This window comes from Vulpes vulpes, chromosome 6 (assembly GCF_048418805.1).
Source record: "Vulpes vulpes isolate BD-2025 chromosome 6, VulVul3, whole genome shotgun sequence".
NCBI lineage: Eukaryota > Metazoa > Chordata > Mammalia > Carnivora > Canidae > Vulpes > Vulpes vulpes.
The window spans coordinates 108,484,663-108,507,217 of NC_132785.1; the positions used below are offsets into that span (position 1 = coordinate 108,484,663).

A 22,555-nucleotide genomic window follows, 5' to 3' on the forward strand; every position below is an offset into this window, starting at 1 on the left:
TGAGAATTCTATTGGCAGAGCATGTATATTTATACATTCTTCTGTGTTTAGGTCAGTGGTTGGAGAACACTTCCTGGAAGGACCGGGGTACACAAATGTTTTCAATTTGAGCTTGTACATTTCATCTAATTGGTCCCTGGGACAAGGTTCACTGCCCTGGAGGTGACTTGGCTTCATCTTTCAAACACACGCTAATGAATTTCAGGTCTGGGACAGAAAATGGCTGCTCCGTATCAGACAATCATGTGAACTTGGAATTGTTTCCCATGAATGTCTTCAAGGACTATGTAATACCACTCTGGATAGTGGGTTTTTCTGCCATCTCCAACCACAGATAACTTCCCTTGCTCAAGATACTCCGTGCTTGCCTACTTTTAAAACTTAGATTTGGCAGATTGCTTCATTTTTGAAGGGAACATTGTGGGAGAAAATATGGCAAAGATCATCTAAGTGGAGCCCGATGTATTAAAGGACATTTAGAAATAATCTTAAAGCAACCTGAAAAGATTGGTTTGGGCTGAATACATCTGCTTTGGTTTTCCTCTGAGCTGTTAGAAGTAAGAGAATATTCAAAAGGAAGACATTTTGCATATCTTTTTATATTGATACATCTACAGGGATTTTATCTCCTCTGATCCAGCTCACCCAAAAAGTCAAGGAAGTGGGGTAGTTGAATATAGAAACGTGTTTTGTGTAGATGGAGAAGTAGGCTAATGAAGTCACAGACATCCTTTCATCAGAATGACTGGCCCAAAATAAAATAAAATAAAATAAAATAAAATAAAATAAAATAAAATAAAATAAAATAAAATAAAAAGAATGACTGGCCCTGAGCTCTGTGTGGCCCCCACCCCAATCCAGCCTGCACACCTTTGCAGTGCTTATTATAGAGACTTGGCTCTGACTAGTGTAGAAGACAAATGCAGTTAGTTACTCAGCTTTGCGCATGTCTTGCCTATATGCTCAGAGTGAGTCACAATTTGTGTTGGGCCAATAGGTGAAAAAAATGTTGATTTCATGAATTTCTGTAATTTCCTTATAGAGTGGGAGAATTTCTGTTTCTGCATGTGCTGCTGTATTTCTCCCAGTTATGCCGTTCATCATCTGTGAGACTGTGCACAGGCTGTGCATGTCTCCTGTCTGGACCTCAGTTCCCTCCTTCCTCTCTTAAGCAAGGTGTGCCAGGTGATCTCCTAAGGCCCCTTCCAGCTTCCAAGTCTGAAGTTCAGTTTCTTCTGTACATAAGAGGTCAGGGCATCAGTTGCATTAGCCATCTAGAGCCTTACTTGGGTTTTCTCATTGATAAACTCCCAGCAGATGAGTGAATGAACAGCAACACTCAAGTTCAGCAGAGAATTTGCCTTGGGCATGCTGGAATGATCAGTGAAAATCCTGGGTGATGAAGCATTCCTGAGGTTCGGGCAGGGCTTGTCAATTGACAGTGCCCCATCAGTGCTGGATGCTTCCTGGGCATGGTGGCCTGTTTTGAGATCACAAAAAAGCAGCATGAGGTAGTCCTGCATAGAGTCTGGCATCAGAAGGGCTTGGGTACCTCCATACCCCTGGCCATCCCCACTGACCCAAATACCCTAGCCTTATTACCTTGGCAAGTTACTTCACAGCTCTAACAACTTGGGTTTGGTTATTTTTCAAATGAAGATAATATCTATTTTTCTGAGTGAAAAGCATAAAGATAATGTGTTTGAAAGTGTCTAGCAAAGAGGTGGACCTCCATAAATAGGTAACTAAACCCAGAAATGTGTAAAAATAAAACACAAAAGATAATTTTATCTGAAAGCCAAGGGGGGCAGAAAACTAACATTTGTGTAGTGAGTAACATTTCATAGAGGGCTTTAAGACAGAACATCTTTTAATCATCCCAACCTGGTTTTACAGATGCAGAGATCCTGGCAAAGTTCTCAGGGTCACAACACCTGGAAAACAGTGGAGTCAAGATTTAAGTTCTGATTACAAACTGTTGTGCCCTTTTCACAATATGCTACAAACTGTTGCGCCCTTTTCACAATATGCTACAAACATACCATTGCATTTGGTTGATATATTTTATAGTTAAGATTATGCCTGTAATGATTCTGAAAAAGGAAATAAAGGACCAGAAATGGTAATGGTACCTATGTGGGGGGTTTCTCCTTATGCCCTTTTTATATGCCTACAGCTATACTGACTGCCATTTAAGACAAACCCAGGAAACCCTGGCCAGTTGCTCCTCACTTTATGGGGTCTTAGTTCTGAAACAGCTCCTGAGGATAGTTGGAAGATTTGAATAGCTCTGGGATGTCACTGTCCAGTTTCGAAATAATTTTATAAATGGGTTTCTTCCAGGAAGGATCTGAGTCTTTCCCCGCGGAGACAGCCCTGAAGAACTCCTGTAACGTCAAGCTGGCAATTTCCAAGAAGCAATCTGGTACCTGCATTCCCAGAGAGACCCACAAGAAAGAAAAGACATGAGGCTATGGAGCCCTAATGCTGTGCAGACCTCAATGCTGCCTGTTCCTTGGGTGACGGGCTGAGAAGAGCATCTCTACTCTCCTGGCCCTCGATTTCTGCAGCCCTAAGAATTTCCCCTGCTCTCTCATCAAGTACAAACCTTAAAATGATGGTCCCTGTGAGACAGCCCTGGGAAAAAAAGCATATCAGGGGCACTCTACTTTGTAGGAAAAGCTGCTTCTACTAATGGTGATGTTTTTAGTAAGTGGGAAGCTCTGACTCTGACTGAAATTAAATTTGTGGTTCAAAGGAGGTTTTTAGTATTCTTTTCCTTAGTGCCTGATGTTGAAAGGCATGCCCTCAAATTTACAACTGTTGTATCTTTTGGAGTTGGATCCAAAAGACTTGGAATCATTCCTGCTTCCAAAGCCAAGTATGAGGTTGAGGGGACTCAATAATATGTTCCAGGACCTCACACAGACTGGCACCATAAATGATGGGGGAGTCCCACAGGTCCTCTAAATCCAGCCTGGCCCAGGGCTGGCCAGGACTGCATGCCAAATGACCACCCCATGTGGAAACATAGGCAGCACTGCTCCCCCTCCACACCCCCTGACCCCAGAAGCCTCAGAAAGGAGGCTTAAGTTTCCAAACATATCATGACTGAACATCTGGTAGATGCCAATAGTTCTTCCCTTTTTGGAGGTATCAGAATCAAGTGAGAAGGGCAAGGAGAGGGGAGTGTAGTCAGTGACCTACAGAGCAGGATGACAGTCCAGCAGAGCTGTCAGCTGCACACAAGGAAATGCGTGCCTAGATTAGGAGTTGTCATGGATAACATTTAGGCCATGTGCTCCCCCTTTACTGATGCTTTACCTCTAAGGTGCCACCAGTGTGCCTTCATAGAGATTCCCAAAGGACCAAGAAGCTTGAGTCCTGTTTATTCAGTATTTACAGAAAGAAAGGATTTGAGGTGACTTGCCATGAAAGGCCCACAAATAAAACTGTTCAAATGAGAAAAAAGGAACCAAATGATGAAATGAACAGAAATTGTAAAGAAAATGGAGGCCAAGTCTAGGTGCTACCATCATTTAGTGGTGTGCCTCCTGGATAGAAGGGGGGAAAGGTCAACAAGCTCTGGAACTTTTCAGTACAGAGTATTAAATCTAAAATGGCACAACACCTGGTCAACTTCTGCTTTAGTTTCAGAATGAAGACTGGCTCTATATTCACCTTGTGACATCCAACTGTTGCCTAAGAGAAGATGTTGAGTCTTATCTTTGTGGGCAATACAGACATTGGCCCCAAGCTGCCTTGGCTCTCACTGACTTAAGGACAGACACAGAAGGGGATCTTTTCTAAAACTCAATCACAAAGGGAAGGCAATCATCAGACCTCATGGGACCCAAGTATATGGTCTTACCTCAAAGTCATTTCCCTTGTTATAGTGCATATTGAGAGTTCGATAAAGTTCTGAGTTGCGGAGTACCACCAGCATTTTGGGATTTGTGACACCATCTGAAATCGCTTGCCGGGCAAATTTCTCCATTTGGATGTAATAAAACTCACGGAAGTTGCTGAACCATTTGATCATCTGGGAGGTTATGCAGCGGTTGAACTGTACAAACAATAGGCTCCATCAGGTCAGATGTTTACCATGAGGTGCTCAGCTTCCAGTTCAGCATAGGGCTTAATAAGGAGGGCTTCAACCACCATTAAAAAGGGCTTTCGTTTTTTAGAGAGGAAGGGTGGGGGGGCAGAGAGAATCTTGAGCAGTCCCCAACCCAGGGGTTGATCTCACAACCCTGAGATCATGACCTGAGCTGAAATCAAGAGTTGGATGGTTAACTAACTGAGCCACCCAGGCACTCCAAAAAGGGCTTTATTTTAAAAAGAAGCCACAGCTGTTTTCCTAGCCTATTCACTTATACACAGAAAAATCTCAATTAGCTACAATGTCTATTAGAAAATATTGTTTTCGTTATACTATATGTTGGCAAATTAAATTTTAATTTTAAAAAAGAAGGAAAAAAATGTTTTTGATATACTGGATTTATGACTTAAAAAAATTTTTTTTAAATTTTTTTACCCATGAAAAGCTTTCCATGGTGTCTAGTATAACATTGGGAGGACCTGGGGTCAAGGCCAGATGTTTCTGCTGTGCATGGCAGCCCCAGAGCCTTCTGTCGGGTCAAGTGCAAAAAGAAGGGATAAAGGTGTAGACTGGAGAGCAGTTCGTAGCAACCATACAGTTGCAGAATGAATTGAAATTAGAGCTTGATGCAGGAGCCACTTGAGCAACTGAATATGAGGGAAAGATCTGAAAAAAATGCAAAGATGTAGATACAAAATATTAGCAGCCCAATCCCAACACCCAGGGTAGAGGAGGCCCTCAGAAGCTTTTCAGGAACAGGCAAAGTCTGGTTCCAACCACCAGAGGTTGATTCTCCTGTCACACTCGATCTCTCTGCGCCTTCAATCAGGTTTGAAAGGTAGCACTTTGAATAGAAACAAGACAGGGAAAAAAAAAAAAAAAGAAAGAAACAAGACAGCGTACAACCCTTTATATATTCTTTCTTTTTCATGGTCTCCACAGTAGAGACAAAACAATAGGCTGAGATGCCATTTACTAAGGTTTCCCTCTCCCTGCCACCTTCCCTCACCCCCCTCTACCCATTTGTTTCTGGGAATATCTACAGCTCAAAAGTTTAAAATTCAGATACCTAATCTTTGTGGCCCGAAGTTATTCATGCAGAGTCTCAACCCAGAACTGGAAATCCTACTGATGCCATCAGCAACATGAAGGGGACCTGAAGTGCTTGCCTACCACTGGCCAGAACCCAGTGCCTCTTGGGAGTTTTGCAGAGGCTTTCAGAGGTGATAAATGACTCTACCTGGACATCAGGGAAGTAAGTCTTCAGGACGTTGGAGCTGGGGTAGCGTGTGAAGAAAAACATCAGTTTGGCCTTCTTCAAGTGACCGGGATTTAGGCCCTCCTGGATTTATCTCAGCGTCAAGGAAAACTAACACCAGTTTGTCAGATAATTTTATCAATTTATCCAAATAATGAATTGTCCTGCTCCTTATGGTTTCTATTTTATTTCATTTTATTTTTTTCTGGTTGAATGGTGTATTAGTTCCATTTTTTTTTGTCTCTATGAAGTCAGTCTGATCAGATACACTTTTTCTTAGGGTGCCTGGCTGGCTCAGTCGGTAGAGCACATGATTCTTGATCCTGGGGTCTTGAGTTCAAGACCCCCCCCCCCCCCACTGGGCTTGAGCTTACTGAAAAAAACTAAAAAAAAAAAAAAAAAAAAGCTTTTTCCAGATGTTGAATACCATATATGTACGGTAGATTTGCAGAATTTAAAAAACATTTTGATGTGTAAAAGTTCTGTGGCACATAGGATCTCAGCTTGTCGTACTTTGTATGTACTTTGTGTGTGTGTGCTTTCAGAATAGAATGGGAAGAGATGGCAAGTCTGTGCCAGATCTCAAAACCCCACATAGAGATTTCCTTCCCTTTCTCTGCCTCAGTTTCCCTGTCTGTAAAATGAGGTGAACTGACTGGTCCCTGTTCTACTCTCACAGCTCCCTTTGCAGTGTTCAAGCCAACAAACGCCTAACCAGCCTGAGTACCAGATCCCAGTTTGCTTCGGCTCAGGAAGCTTGAATTTCTTGGCTGTGCATGCTCCCAGTATGGCTGGCAGAGCTCTCCCTCACCCCTTCCCTGTGAAATATTTCCTTGCTGAATCAGGCCTTCCTTACCCTGGGCTGTTGAGGCTTTTTGTACAAATCTCTGTTGTAGCAGTGACCTTCTTGGAAGTTTTATCACACGTTGTTGTGTCCCCATTTAGAATGTGAGCTCCTTGAGGGCAAGGACCTTATCTTTTCATCTTTGTATTCCACATGCCTAGCCCAGTGCTAGGAATGTAGTAGGTGCTCAATAAATGATTGTTGGCTGAAGGAACGAGTGAGTGATTGGATGATCAACCTTAATCTATACCAAAATATGGAAATTATGTTCCAACCCCATACCTCACCCTGAGAACAGATCACTTGTCTGCTAACAAGAGCAGGGGGCTGTGGTGTGACTGTCTTGCACCAGCATGGGAAGGAAATAAAGATTCCCACATAAGAACACATAGCATTCCCAGGGAGAGTCCTGGGGCTGGGTGCAAAGCGTGACACAGAGTAAGCTTGGAGTTCAGGTCAGAGAGCTATACCTTTAGGACAGTTAAGACTTCCCATAGGACATACCAGTTTAGCCAAAGGAGACCAAACCAACTGATCACAGTTACCACTGGCCATGGCACCCAGGATGCTGCCCTTGCCTCATTTGACCTACTACTTATCCTTCTCGAAGGTTCACAAATGCTGGGGAAAGAAGGCTGGACTTAGGAGTCCAAAGACCCAGTTTCAGATACTGATTTTGCCACCAATTTTATGCAAGCCACTTACCTTCTCTGGGCCTCATTTCTTTTTTTTGGGGGGGGGGGTCCTCATTTCTAAAACCTAAGCATGGTAGTTAAAGCTTGTGCTTGGCAGTCAGATCCTGGGTTTGAATCCTGTCTCTTCCGTGTGTCTGTCTCATGACTTTAGGCAGATTAGTTTTCTTCTCTGTCCCTGCCTCTCAGACACCTGATCTAGGGTGGATGCTTGAGGATGAAGAAGTTACACAGGCCCACAGCCCCTTATCTGAAACTCTGGGCCAAATGGGGTTCAGATTTCAGAATTTGTTATTTTATTATGGTCACATGGTGCATGTGCCATATGTTAGTTAATGGCCAGAGCAGGGGCTGTGGCAGCAGTCCATAAACCAACACATTCCTATTTCCACAGCAAAGTGGATGGCTATTTACACTAAGTGAATAGTCTATAAAGAGCCTCCAATCAGTGCAGGTCAGGTTTTGGCACCAAAAATGTTTCCATCAACCTTAGAGGGAAGAAATGACAGGGATTTTCAGAGCTCTTGAGTTCCAGAATTGTGGCTAAGTGGCGGTGGACACGTACATGGGAACGGCTGCTGGCACTGCCTGCCGCAGGGAAGGTGCGCAGCAGATGCTGCCCCCTAGTGGCTGTCTCGTCACTCCTGCTCTGCCTGTTGCAGAAGTTTGTGATAGTTTTTTTACACTTCAAAGTAGCTTGCTCTCTGTAGCTTCCCTGGGCCAGGAACACATCTCTAACGGAGGGTAGGCAACAGGAACGAGGGAATGGTCGGGAACCAGGATGCTGCCCAGGGGCCTCAAATCACTCCTGGCAGCCAGGCCCTGTGCATGGGCTCCCAAAGCTCTCGGAATTCCAGTCCTTATTTTCCGGAGCAGGGCTAGGCACCTTGGGTAGGTGCCCAAGAAATATCAGCATGCCCCTCCCAAGGGAAGTATAGCAGAGAACTTTTGGGGACTGAGTCCTTTAGGTTTTTTCCACCATGGTCCAACTTTAACCACTAGCCTCTTACCGAAGGCCCAGACAGGCAGCCTTTGTCTTACAAGGCGATGTCCTAACAATCTATCTCTACACCTCCAAGATTTCCTACTGCCCGAGAAGCAGTAGTGGCCTGTGAGGTGTTCTCAGTGTTGGTTTCATGGTTGCTCGTGGCCTGCCTGCCTGCCTGCCTGGACAGCTCTCCGCAGTGCCTGAGCTTTAAGGGTGTTTCCAACACCTATGACCAGAAGAGGGCGCTCATGGCATTTAGGACACCAGAGCCCACACCGGTGTGGCCAGTTAAGTGGGTCCCACCCCACGTTTCTGCCGCTAAATACAGCTTCCCAGGAGAAGGACATGACTGTTCACACCTGGATATGCAGCTCCACAGACGCATCAACCTCTGGAGACTCAAGTCTAGGCTTCCCATGAAAACCAGCAGTGGAGCTCCACCCTCTTAAAAAACAACATCCAAACTAATGTGGTCGGGAACTTTAGCCCTACCAGGATGGTTGTTGGAAGAGGATCTTTGGTCATGTGAGTTTGAGGTTGCAGACCTCCTCTTAGAGCTTCACATACAACCGGCATGTTAAAGGTTCTGAGAAGTCCCGCAAACTACCCAGTGGCCGAAATAACCAGTATTTAAACAACCAGTAGAAATCATCTAGTAGTTACCCAAGCTGTTTTTTTTTTCCCTAATTTACCAACTATTAATATCCTGAGGGAGGATTACTCTGGGCAACACTATTTGGAAGAGCGGAGTCTGCCTATGGGTTACAATAAGATTCAGATCCCTACAGACCTGGCCCATGGGGCACCCCCTCCCTCCAAAGGCCTAGCCCCCAACCTCTGGTCATCCTCTCAGCTGCCACTTAGAAGCTGTTCCTTAAACTAAAGGCCTCTTATCCCTTCCAGCTGCCTCTTGGGTCCAGTCCCTCAGGAAAGCATCCCCTTTTCCATCTTCCTCAGAAATGTCTTGTCCTTCATAGCTTCCCTGCATTACCTGGACAATGCATGCTTTTTTGCCTGTGGAGCCAAGAGATTGGGGAAGCCATACTTCAGATGAGGTCCTTCCTCGGACCCTCTCTGCCTAGGTGTACAGGTCACTGACAACCAAATAATGGGGGTTTTCTTCCCATAGGGCATTTGTCATATTTTGGAAGCCCATTTGAGTTTAAAAGCAAACAAAACTCTTTCAGACCCAAAGGAAAGAGTCAGTAGTGGTGGAATCCAGTGTGTCATTGAAGAAGGTAAATGAACCTCCCCAGCAGCCTCAAATCCCAGAATGTGGCCACCACCTTCTCAGAACCTAGTAACTACAAACCACAGGGAAGGAGAGCCTGGAAGCAACATTAAGGCCATCAGGAGAGCAAAGCCATGTCATGCCATGGGGTTATCTGTCCCCAACTGTGCTCATCTTCCAGACTTCCCGTTTCTCTGGGCCGTGGCACCAAGCACTTCAGTTACTAGTAAAGGATACATGGACTGAAGGTAAAGGCAGCACATCCGGGGCAGCTTGCAGGCCACCCTGTTCCAGCTTCACTGAGGGAAGGAGGGCCAGTCTTTCCAAAGGTGGGGAAGCGAAGGGCAAGGGGTACTGCTGCTGCCTCAGAACCGATGGCCGCAGTCTGGCTGCTCCCCAAGGTCGCAGGGCGGACTCTGAGGAGGGATGGCTTTGGAAAGATGAGTCCTGGGGCAGACTGCTGCTCCAGTGACTGCTGGGTCCACACCCCAGTAGCTGGCGGAGAATCTGATTTTCCTGGACTTGGGAAGGTGTGGTCAAAGGGCAGTTTGCTGGGGGACCCTGACAGGGTCTGGAGATCATCCTCAGGGAGACAGGGTACCTAGGAGGATCCAAGGACTTGGCCAGGGATAAGTTTCTCAGTGGGACCCCGGTCAGTGGCTGGGCCCTCCTGGGCAAGGTGGCCAAAGGAAAGAGATCTTTACAGGCACTTCTCTCAGGAGGGGAGGGCTCGCTTCTCCCCTCTGACACAAGCCCCTGGAAGCTTCTGCCCAGCTGAGTCAGGTGGCCTGGGGGATCCAACAGTACCTTTTGTAATACTGAGTCCACAGCTTGGGACACTGCCTCGGTCAACTCTTTCCTCAGAATCTCCAGCAAAGCCCGTGCTCCACACGGAAGGAACCTGGGCTCCTCAGACTCGTATTCCACATCGGATGCCCTGTGTTTTTCCTCTCCAGAGAGGTCCCCACGGGAGCCCTGGTAGTGGTCACTGCCCACCACCCAGGGCCTAGATCCATAGCCCTTCCTCTGCTTCACACTCAGAGGGCCCTTGTCTGTCTCGGAGCCTCCTGGGTCCTGAGCCGCATCCCTGGGCTCAGCAGCCTGCAGGATGTGCTTCTGTAAATGTCTTAGCTGTTGCTTCAGCTGATGGAGCTGTTCTCTCACCCGAGGGCCCCCTTTCCTGCTGTCATGGTTCCCAGCAGGGCCTGGCTTCAGGGGGCCTTGCTGCACGGGAAGGCTCTGCTTCCTCTTCCGCTCCCGCGCCCTCTCTGGGCAACATGTGGCCTCCCTGGCTCGGGCACCGTCTGGCAGCAGAGCGTTGGGAGAGAGGCACATGCCTTGGACGATGGTCTCTACTCTGGCCCTCTTTGCCTGGATATTCTCATCCCAGAACCAGTCAGGGTCGGCAAAGCTAGAGCTGGGGACTGGGCTCCAGGCAAAGGGGGAGCCTCCGGCCTTCTCTCGGGGGACTGGGCTTCTCTCGCCTTCCATACAGGGCTGTGCCAGGTGGGAGCAAGCCCGGGACAGAGGAGGAAGCAAGCCAGAGTTTGGATCCATCCCCTGGCTCCACGGGCACCTGCTCAGAGGGTTGGTTGCAGCTCCGCAAGGGAATCCCTTCTCCTAAGGTCCTCAGGTGGAGGGGTACCCAGAGTGAGCCAGGGGTTCCTCCTCTGCACTCAGAAGGATGAGAAGCAGCCGTCAAGGATTCAAACTCTGTGGTGCCAGGGCTTATAAACCTGAGCAGACTCTGCAGAACTAAGAGACAGGAAGAAAACAATAGCGTATGTGACTTTGAGCTGTGCAAACAAATAACCTAGAGATGTTATTAAAATGCAGATTTGGATTCAGCAGGTCTGGGGTGGGACAGAGATTCTGTATCTCTAACCAGCTCCCAGGCGATGCTGTGCTTGCTGGTTGGGATCCTACTTTAAGAAGATTCCTAAGAGAGATCCTTCAGAGAGAAATTCTCTAGCTAGGGCATGACAATAGAATAATAATAATGAATGTAATAGCAGTAGCTAACTGCACAACTGGCATCATGCCAAGAGCTTTACATCCATTACCCAATATAATTCTCATAACAACTCCCTGAGAATGTTGTCATTCTCATTTAAGAGATAAGGAAACAAAACAAGGTTTAACTGATTCAGAGTATTTTCTTAGCATCTACCACCACAGAATCCACACCCCCAACCCCGGCCCTCACCAGCCCCCCCACCCCAGGCACTTGTTAAAAATAACAAATTCAGTAGCCCCAACCAGTCCTGCAAAATCAGAACCCCTTCATACTGGGGCCGGGAACCTGAATTTGAAAACAGCAAACCAGAGTTTGAGAACCAGCTGTTTGACCACTACACTGTCCTGCTCCTGGAAGAATCTGATTACACATTCATTGTTCACATTCAATAACTATTTAGTAAGCACCTCCAAAAAAAAAAAAAAAAAGCACCTCCGAGGCATCGGGCCTTTGTCTGAGCACCTGGAGAGACAGTGGTGAACAAGACCAGCTGAGTCCTGCTCTCATGGAGCTGGCTGTCTACTGGGGGAAGAGAGAATGAACAAATCTATTTTCAGGTCGTAATACCTGCTATGAATGAAAAGTGCAAAAAGGGACTGGAAATCAGGCTGAGGGTGTGGGAAGAAGGAGGAAGCTATTTCAGGAAAGCTTGCCTAAAGCTATTTTTCCCCCACAAAATACCACCATACTTTAACCAAGAGGCTTCAGATCACACGTGTAAGGCACTTGGAGTTCACAAAACGTTTGTACATGCCACCTCCTTGCACCTCTCACCAAGCTGGAGAATCAGTATGATGCTCCCATTTTACAGATGAGGAAAACCGAGGCTCAGTGAGGCTGAGAGTGGCCCCCAGTTACTAAGATACTACGACTCCAAATCCTTTGACACAACCACACTTTAGCTGCCTCCCTGGAGAAAGAAAGACCTGTATAAGAGATTGATTTCAGGGTGCTTGGGTGGCACGGTCGGTTAATTGTCTGCCTCTTGGTTTTAGCTCAGATCCTGATCTAAGGGTTGTGAGATTGAGCCCCAAGTTGAGTTCTACTTGAGATTCTGTATGGAGTTCTGCTTGAGATTTTCTCTCCCTCCATCCTCTCTCTCTCTCTCTCTAAAATGAATATAGATCTTAAAAAAAAAAAGAAAAAGAGACTGACTTCTCTGTCAGATGGATGCTTCCTTTCCTACAAGAGGTAAATTAACTTCTTTCCTCTACAAGTTTCCACTCTCCTTTGCTTCTCTTGCACAAATGCTGGCAGGAGAGAGTCCGCTTGCTCTCTTCCTACTTCCCATCTAAAGCTTACTTGGAGTTCTCTACCTCCAGCAGAGCTTAGCTTTTCAGCAGCCACTGGGTTCTTGTATGGACGTGGCCACTGCCTCCACCTGGAGCTTCCGGACAACCAGCAGAGACACCCAACACAAGCTCCCGGTGAGCAATGTGCCCCCCAAGTGCCAGGGCAGAGGCAGGGAAGTGGCGGCAGCTGGAGAGCCATCACACAGAAAATGAAAGCGATGTTCATGGGTCAGAATAATTAGAAGGTTTTTGCTTTGAGTCAGACATTTGTTAATTACTAAGATAAAATAGATGCTTTGCCAAATTAACATACACTTGAAAACTTATCACCAAACTTATCCCAACAGTTTGGATGCTTTACCACCTCTTGAAGAGAGACATGTTTCTTAACTTCCTGTGATCATTTGACAATGATTATATTTTATTTGTATAATATGAAAAAGTTATCTTTACATCAACTCTTACCATCTGCTAGGCATATCTGGGTCATTCATTAAGCATGCATTGGCTGGGTTCTAACTAATAACAATCACTGAACTAGCGGAATTGATATTTTAACAATGAGAGACTCACAATAATATAAACTCTACATATTTTCAGTTAGGTACTTTCCAAAATGAAGAGGGGATTGGTTATGCTTATTTTAACTGCTGAGTGAACATCTGCTTAAATTCAACACTTTTATTTTTTATTTGTTTATTTTTTTAAAGATTTTATTTATTTATTCATGAGAGGCACACAGAGAGAGACAGAGAGAGAGAGGCAGAGACACAGGCAGAGGAAGGAGCATGACGTGGGACTCAATCCCGGGTTTCTAGGGTCATGCCTTGGGCCGAAGGTGGCTCTAAACTGCTGAGCCACCCGAGCTGCCCAAATTCAACACTTTTAAACCTAAACTCTATAGCTGCCTCTCTGCCTCATGGCTCATGCTGCCTCATGCCTCTACCTATCTTGTTTAAGCTGGAAGCTGGGGAGTCTCTTTGACTCCTCCCCGACTCCTCATCCTCAACACTGATTTGGTTACCACGTCTGGTAATTTATGGCAAAAAATTGCTCTGGACTGCATTCCACCATCCCTTTCCCATTACACTTTCTCGATTCGGCATCTCAACTTTTTATCCAGATAATTCCAGTACTTCATGACTGGTTCTCCTGTCCTTTAGCATCTCCTCACTCTGGTCCTTTTACATTCATTCATTCATTCATTCATTCACTCAACAACATGCATCAAGTGCTCACAACAGACAAAATCCTTTGCCCATGTGGAGCTAACATTCATGCAAAGGGAGCCAGATGTCATAACACAGTAGGTAAGTATGGAAGGTCATTGTATAGGGTCATGTTGGCCACGGTGAAGACCTTGGCCTTTACTTGGAGATAAATGAGGATCCACCAGAGGTTAGAAGTAATATGACCAGACTCAGTTTTTCGAAAGGATCATTCTTTACTAGATGGAAAATAGACTGGGGATGGGGAACAAGTATCGAAACAGCCTTAGGAGGCTCTAGGCATCTAGGCAGTGACCTAGAGGGTAATAATGTAGATGAGGTGTCTGGGACCAGGATGGTAGCAATGCAAGTGGTAGTTACATCAGTCAGATCCTGGATACATTTTGAATGTGGAGCTCATTCAATTTGCTAACAGATTGGATATGGAGCACAAAGAGAAATAAAGTATCACTGATGATGACTCGAAAGTGTCTGGCCTGAGCTGAGCGACTGGAAGGACGAAATTGCACAAGCTGAGTCAGAAGGATTATAGGGGAGTGGGTTTGGGGAGGAATATCAAGAGCTCAGTTTTTCATGTGTTGAAGTTGAGATAAGTATGAGACATCTAAATGAAGATGTTGAGAAAGCAGTTGGATAAATAAGCCTAGGACTTAGTGAAAAAATCTGGGCTAAAAGTATAAAGTTGGTGGTTGTCACTATATAGATGGATGAGCTCACCAAGGAATGAATGTACACAGAGAGGAGGAAGTATAAAGTATAAAAGTATAAAGTATAAAAGTATAAAGTTGGTGGTTGTCACTATATAGATGGATGAGCTCACCAAGGAATGAATGTACACAGAGAGGAGGAAGGGGCTAAGGTCCGAGTCCTGGGACGTAGCAACAAGAAGAGGCTGGAGTAAGAGGGGAATCAGTCAAGGATGAGAAGTGATCAGCAAGGTGGGAAGAAACCTAAGGGAGTATAGTTCCTGAGAGCCAAGTGAAGACAGTGTTTCTAGAAGCAGGGAGATGTCCAGTCACATAAGGATTGTTAGTAACATAGAGGTGTTCCAGAGCTTGATCAGGGAAGTTTTGGTGGAGTGCAGGGAGAAAAAGCCTGGTTGGAGTGGATTTAAGGCAAAGGACAAGAGCAGGAATTGGTGTAACTATGAGAACCCCTTCAAGGAGTTTTGCAAGAGGAGAAATGGGGACAAGTGGCTAGAAGGAGAAATGGGGTCAAGGAGGGTATCTCAAGATAGAAGAAATAACAGCATGGACAGCCCGGGTGGCTTAGTGGGTTAGCGCTGTCATCAGCCCAGGGCCTGATCCTGGAGACCCAGGATGGAGTCCCACGTCGGGCTCCCTGCATGGAACCTGCTTCTCCCTCTGCCTGTGTCTCTGCCTCCCTCTCCCGCTCTGTGTCTCTCATGAATAAATAAATAAAATCTTAAAAAAAAAAAAAGAGGGGATCCCTGGGTGGCTCAGCGGTTTAACGCCTGCCTTTGGCCCAGGGCGCGATCCTGGAGTCCCGGGATCGAGTCCCACGTCAGGCTCCCAGCATGGAGCCTGCTTCTCCCTCCTCCTGTGTCTCTGCCTCTCTATCTCTCTCTCTATGTCTATCATAAATAAATAAATAAACCTATCTTAAAAAAAGAAGAAAAAAAAAAGAAAAAAGAAGAAGAAGAAGAAGAAATAACAGCATATTTGTGGGCAAATGGTGATGTTGTAGAAAGATAGTTTGCTAAAGAAAAAAAAAAGGATAGTTTGCTAATGTAGGCCAGAGGGGGAGAATTTCTGGAGCCTGTCCTGTCCTTGGGTAGGAAGGTGGGGGTGAAATGTCATACATGGGGAGAGATGGACTTTAGAGAGAAGAACCCTTGGTTCGTCCATGATAGAGGGGGGAAGGCAGTGTATTTGGACAGGAGCTACCAAGCGGTAGCTGCAGTGATGGAAGCTGGTAGAAATTCCCTTCTTATTGTCTCCATTTTGTCAGCCACACTGGCATCAGCATTAATTTTCTAAAACACAGGCCTGCTTATGCCCTTGCACGGAATGAGTCTTTGCTAGCTCCCTGTTAAATATAAGGTACAGATGTCTCAGCTCCTCTGGAGCCACTGTCCTCAAAACTTGCCTCATTTTAAGGTTGCCACTGAGCTGTCCTGGGCTCTGTTCCCTGAGCACGTCAGACTCCTTCAGGACTCTGGGTCTTTGCACTTGCCATTCCGTCTGCCTGCAAGGCCCTGCTCTGACTTTTCACCTGACAAACCCCTACTCCTTTTCCAAAATCCTACTGAAATGTCACCTCCTCTCCAAAGTGATCACTGTCTCTTCTTTAGACTGTGAGTTAAAAAAAAAAAAGACTGTGAGTTCTCTTTGTGTCCCCAAGTAGCGCCTGATTGCCAATTGTCACCAAATAGATGTTTGCTGACTCCGTTGCATAAAGTGTTTTGTATGCACTTCACAGAGACTGATTTTCATCTCTTCATCAGAGGTACATTACTTCAGATCTTTCTAGCATCTAAGTGGAACAAAATCAATATAGAGTCAGATAGACACCTAGGGCATGGAACCACCGACTTTGCCAAACCTCCCTTGCAGGTTTTGTTTTTTGAGGTTCCATGCAGTCTGTGTGCTCCAGAAGACAGAACTCCCAGGGGAAGAGACGGAGCTCAGTGTGCCTAACGAAGCAACAATCAGCGGGAATGTCCTGAGGCCAGAAATGAGAAATCCAGCCAGACTCCACTGTGGTTGGATGCCCAGAGACGTTTACGCCCATCTCTGTAGGACAATCACGGAAAGTCTGCATCTGGCAGCTAAGAAACAGGAAACCTCTGAGCTGGGCCAGCAGGCCACCTAGAGCCGGTTAGCTGGGTGTGGCACAGAGCAGCAATGCTTTCTGTTTAAAAATTAACTGGCAGCTTGCATTCACGTTGACAGAATAGCAATTGGCATGACCCTTTAAAAATAGCTTTACTGCTTTTCTTAGATGATGAAAGCCCTAGAAGGTCATTTTACTTCCCAAATAGAGAGTCATATTGAGAGGAAAAGAAAGACACCTATAATGCTGCCTTCTAGGGAAAAAAATCACAATTAACATTTTGGTGTTTGCCATTTTTTTTCCATACTTTTTTCTCTGTGTACAGATAAACTTACATGATTTCTCCTAATTATATAAAAATTTAAAAATTGAATTATAAATAAAGCTAAAGTCCTCTAGCTTCCTTTTCTTTCTTTCTTTCTTTCTTTCTTTCTTTTTTTTTTTTTTTTTTTTTTTGGTCTTTCATGTCAGTAATTACCAATCTACAACATTGTAAAAGCTGATGATATTCCGTTGTACGTATAAGTCATAATTTATTTAATAAAGTCCCTTTTGATTAGAAAGGCAGGGGTTTTTTTCTTATGTTGTCACTAGTATAGCAATACTAACAATAGAGCTTGGAGGTAGAGAGCATGGACCAGAGAGTCAGAATGTTTCGATTTAAGTCCCTAGAGCCAAAAATCAATCAGTCAACCAACCAACCAATCAATCAATCAATCAATCCCTAGAGCCACTTACTAGCTTTGTGACCTCTCTGTATCTCAGCTTTCTCATCAATTACATGGAAAAAGCCAAAACACCTACTGTTACCATAGGGTTGTTTTAAGGATCCAGTTTTTAGAATGGTTCCTGGCATCTAGTAAATTACTGATAAGTGTTAGCTAGTGTTCTTATGAATAATATTGGGATGAAAAGTATTGTCTATATCTCCGGGAACTTACACTATTCTTTGCTTGGAATATATTTCTAGAAGTGGAAATTCTGGGTCAAAGACTAGGCATGTGTGATACTTTTATACTTATTGCTCAACTGCCCTCCAGAATTGTACCAACTGATCGGTGGTAGAGATGAGGGACTGAAAGAGAACTTTCCATGGTTACTCTGTATATTTCTATATTAACTGAATTTTTATAAGGATATATACAAACATTGCATTGTTTGTATATATTTTTTAAATAGCCAATTTTCCTTCTTACCAACATATCAATAAAACAACATGTGTCCCCACAGCCCCTCATCCTCATCAACACTGGGCATCGCCTGTCCTTTAAATCTTTGCTAACATGCTGGGTGAAAATATCACCTTACCCTTTGTGTCTCTGATCCTCAGCAAACTGGCTCCTTTTTCTCATATTTGGGGAGAAAATATTTATGGACTATATATTACAAAACTTAAACATGTTTATACTATTTGAGTCAACGATTCTAGGTCTAAGAAGTAAAATCAAGAAAATGATGCCATACCCACAGATTTATGTCAAAAATGATTATCCCACAATTAAAGAGTAGGCATGGGTTAGATATAAATATGGTATTATCAATGTGATGCATACTATGTAACCATTTTTTAAAAATCACGTTTAGGAAGAGTTTATTATTATTTTATAATAAGTAGGGAAAGAGAAGATCGCTTATTAAAACTACAAAGGAAAAAATAAATAAAAAATAAAAATACAAAGGAGAAAAGATGAAAAAGAAATACATTAAAATGTCAGCAATGTTGTTTACAGGTGATAGAACCATGGATAGTTCTTTCTATTTCTTCTTTTTGCTTTTCTGTATTTTCCATATTTTCAATGTGCACATTTTCACATTGTAATTTTAAAAAAGCAAACAGTGCCCTTGATAATAAAAAAATTCACATTTGTGGGGAAGGCTATGCATGTATGGGGACAGGGGAATCTATGGGAAATCTCTCTACCTTCTGCTCCGTTTGGCTGTGAACCTAAAACTGTTCTAAAAATTAAAGTCTACTAAACAAACAAACAGACAAACAAAGCTTGAATTCTCTCATTGACTCTTTCCTAGATATACATTTCTGGGCACCAGAATAAAAAGCTCCACTAGTGAAGCAAATTTAGCTACAAACATGAGCACAGAACACAGGGCTCATGAGATAAGTGCAAAGTTATGTAGGATTTTACAGATAGAAAGTGTAAAATGAGAATAAGGTGGAATTTCAAGGGAATAATAGGCCTAAGAAAGAAACTGTGTGCCTGAAGTGTTAGAGGCCGTGGGCATGAGCTGAAAAGACAGCCAAGGTCCATGGAATTTTCAACTGCACAGATCACCTCCTAGCAGAGGAGCCCTTCTCCCTGTGAGTCTATGCCCTTGCAAAAAATCTTCCTTGATATGTGTCCAAGGGGACAAAGGGAAAGGAAAGCTCATGGGGTTGGTTGAGGTGAGACCAGCAGCTCACAGGCTGTGTCTCCCCTTCTGTGCGGTGCCCACGTTTAGGGAACAGCAAACACCCCTGATACACTCCAGCAGGGCCACCAGAGAATGAATCAGTGAAGCAAGGTGGGCTGTGGGGCATCACGTGAAGCCCCAGAGATACATTCTTATTGCTGCCATTGATGCTGGATCCAGATTTAGGCAGGACGGTTGGATTCAGTGGGACCAGTCTTGCACCTGCCACCCACAATACGGTTGGACAAATAGGGAGGAAGATGCCTTAGCTGAAATAGCCTCTCACAAGCAGATGTCACAAGATCTAAGGGTCCACCACAGAGAACCCTTGTTAGTGATCACACGTCATGTACAAATACAGTATTCTTGAGCAGCCTCACATCTAGGTACTTACAAGGCTTAACAAACTTTAGCTGCCAATGTAAACCTGTTCAGGGTGGCACATCTCAAGGTCATATGGCATGTTTATACTACTTACTAAGATGTTTTCGTATACAGCCTCATCTCTTGCATTCTCTGGGGGCCCCCCTGCATCATCCCTATGTGGCTATAGGTTGGGGATGGATGACCCCAGCCATCTCTGGCCCAACTCTGGGTAACTCTCCCTGCATTGGCTGGTGGTGGAAATGGGTAGAGGAAGTCAGTTTGACAGCCTAGTCCATAGATAAATACAACCAAGTCAGAAGCCCTGCTGGTCTGCATCATTGGTGTCTGTGAGGGTGATCTCCTGGGTGTTGGACCTGGGTCAGAGCTCTTCTGTGATCTTACGTAAGTTAATTTTGCCTCTTTCCCTTCTCAGATTCTTCATCTACAGGAGGGGATTGGGTTGGTAACAGTGCTATTTCCCAGGGTTGTAGTGTCTGTTCTCTCCAGCACCAACAATAGGCACTCCTTAATTGGCAATTTCCTTTTCCTCCAGGGTGGGCCTGGGAGGCCCCACAGCCCTGGAACTTTATTTAGCTCTGGAGGGGATTTGGGGATCATCTGGTACTGTGCATAGTTTCCAGATTTTTAGATTTCAACCATTAATAAAATGAAAAAAACAAAAAATTGGACCAGCCTGAGTGGTCTTGACATTTTATTTGTAGATAAGAGCCCCCCAAAAATAAATCTGCAAAAGACTACAATCTGCTATCATTTTTATCTCATAAAAGAATCTTAACTACCCAGATTTTTAAAAAGAAAAAAAAAAAAGAGAGGGAAGGAGGAAGGGCATAATATTCAAATTTATTTAGATTTGTAAAAAAACCTCTTTACATTGTCTTTTCTGAAAACCAATGAAAACATCACAGACCAGTGTTAGGGAACCTTGGATCTTCATGCCCTGCCCTTGCTGTATGGATGAGACAACCAAAGCCTGGTGACATACCCAAGGTCACAAAGTGGCTGCAGTTTATCGTTGCTATCTAGCAAAACTCTTGCGGATGTGAGATCCTTTCATGTGGTCAAGACCGGGACCCTGGGCTGGGAGTTAGGAGGTCTGGGCTATTCTACAGCCATTTGCCCTCAAGCCAGTTTCTTCTGCTCTTCTAAAATGGGGATGAAATCGTCCCCTCACTCAAGACTGGTGTGAGAGAAAAAAAAAAAAAAAGACTGGTGTGAGAACCTGATGAAAGAAGAGTTTTAAAAGTGCTCTGGAGGGGGTCCTGGGTGGTTCAGGGGTTGAGTGTCTACCTTCTGCTCAGCTCTTGATCCTGGGGTCCTGGGATGGAGTCCCACATCGGGCTCCCCACAGGGAGCCTGTTTCTCCCTCTGCCTGTGTCTCTGCCTCTCTCTCTGTGTCTCTCATGAATTAATTAATAAAATCTTCAAAAAAAAAGTTTAACAAAAAAATATTAAAAAGTGCTCTGGAAAAAAAAAAAAGTGCTCTGGAGATGTGTATCAGGGTATTACAGACTGAAGCACTAGGAGCGAAAAGTCCTGCTGTCTGTGATTTGCTCGAAAATATTTCAGCCAACAAAACCAGATGAAGCAAATATGGCACCATATTAACCCTGATTAAATCTAGGTGGTGGGGATGGCTATACTGGGCTCTCCACTTTTCTGCATACTTGAAAATTTTTATAATAACTATTCCATCATTTAAAAAGAAAAAAGTGTTCTGGCAAGGTAAATGGAAGAGATGATGTTACTCACAGATAAGATGCCCTCAGGGAGATCCAAGTGGTGGGCTCTGCAGCCAGGTGGGGCCTACTACCCCAGAAGATGGAGCAGCCTACTCTTCACCAGCCTTGGGCAAGAAGAACCATGGTGAGGAAGTGATTTTGGCTTCCTCCTCAGGCAGGCCTGGTGCCTGTGGCTGAGCGAGGGAAGCCTCCTGCCCGCCCCTTCTCAGTGCAAGGCACCGTCTGACAGAACCAGCCCTGAGGCAGCACGGAGGACAGTGGGGGCTGCCTAGCGCAGCCAACCGGTGTGGGGGGCTTATGAATATGCAGATAGAGGCCAGAGCTGGTTGGCTACCCCCCCTGCCATCTCCCACCCCCGCCCCAACTCAGATGCCCAGAAAAGCCAGCTGAGAGAAGACCTTCCAGAAATGCCATCTCTTCTTGCTTAAAAACCCATGAAGTCCCTTAAAAATGTGGGGGACTGAATTACCCGGCTTCTCCCAGTACACTGGCCTCCGGGGGAGCTCCTGACCTCTGCTTCCAAATTCCCCAGTGAGGCTGCTCCAAACTGAACATCTTTCTCCCTGTGCCTCAAGCATCTGAGGATACTAAAACCAGCTCAACACCAAAATATGGGATATCAGCTGTGCAGGAAGGAGTGGCCGCATGGCTTTTCCTTCCAGCAGAGGTCTAAACACTGTTGGGGAGGCTGTTTGCTGGGCCTAAAGCCTCTGTGTCTGGCAGAGCTGGGGAGAACTCACTGGCCAAATCCACCTAACCTCAAACATCACTTGAATTTTGCCATCTTCTCCTCCTTCAGTTTGGGAAGTGGAGTGTATGTTGTGTTATCCAGCAATGAAAATCAGTGAACTACAGCTCAACTCAACATGGGTAAATCCTCAAAACATAATGCTAACTGAAAGAAGTCACAGAATGATAGAGGCACTGGGATTCCATTTATATTACATTTAAAAATAGGCCCAACAATGTCTAGATTTTCATTGAGTATATTCATTCATCCATTATCTTTAATTACAACTGAATGGAGAGATGGGTAGATAAATGGAACCTAGGTATCATGAGTAATATACAAAGTGAATATAGGATATAGTCTCTATATCCAGAGATGGAAACAGGAGTCCAGAGGGAAACAGGCTGTCATCCAGCCATTGATCATTACCTGATCAATAATATTCAAAAAATATAAACAATGATATGAGCGTATAGTTCAGACCATACACATATGAATACTGGGGGATTTCAGGTAAAAGAATGTTGTGTGTATTACCTAAGGTGAGCTGCCCACTCTGTTGTGTTTTTCATTAACTAAGCCATTTATCCTTTCTAGAAACAAAATTTTTTCTTGCATAATTTGAGAGTAAATACATCTTTTCTTCACTTTAAAAAATAGGCCAAACAAGTCTATAGTTTAGACACACATGTGTAGAAGCTGTAGTGAAAGGGAGGGACTGGGTAATATATAGTTGAACCCAGCAGTGGTTAACTCTGGGAGTACCTGCAAGAAGGGCCACATAGGGCTTTTCCATTCTAAGCTGGATGGTGGATATGAGTATTCCTTTTACTGTTTTTCT

At 44.7% G+C, this 22,555-nt stretch overlaps 1 protein-coding gene across 1 annotated transcript; it reads right to left on the reverse strand.

Annotated features, from left to right (window-relative positions):
* Nucleotides 1-1,775: 1,775 nt before the first annotated feature.
* On the reverse strand, nucleotides 1,776-21,118 carry PROX2 (prospero homeobox 2). Its single transcript, XM_026008607.2, is given in 5 exon segments — nucleotides 1,776-2,429; nucleotides 3,872-4,066; nucleotides 5,343-5,471; nucleotides 9,353-10,870; nucleotides 20,995-21,118. Coding segments are annotated over 4 exon segments (1,830 nt in total). The 5' UTR covers nucleotides 10,673-10,870; nucleotides 20,995-21,118; the 3' UTR covers nucleotides 1,776-2,243.
* Nucleotides 21,119-22,555: the final 1,437 nt, after the last annotated feature.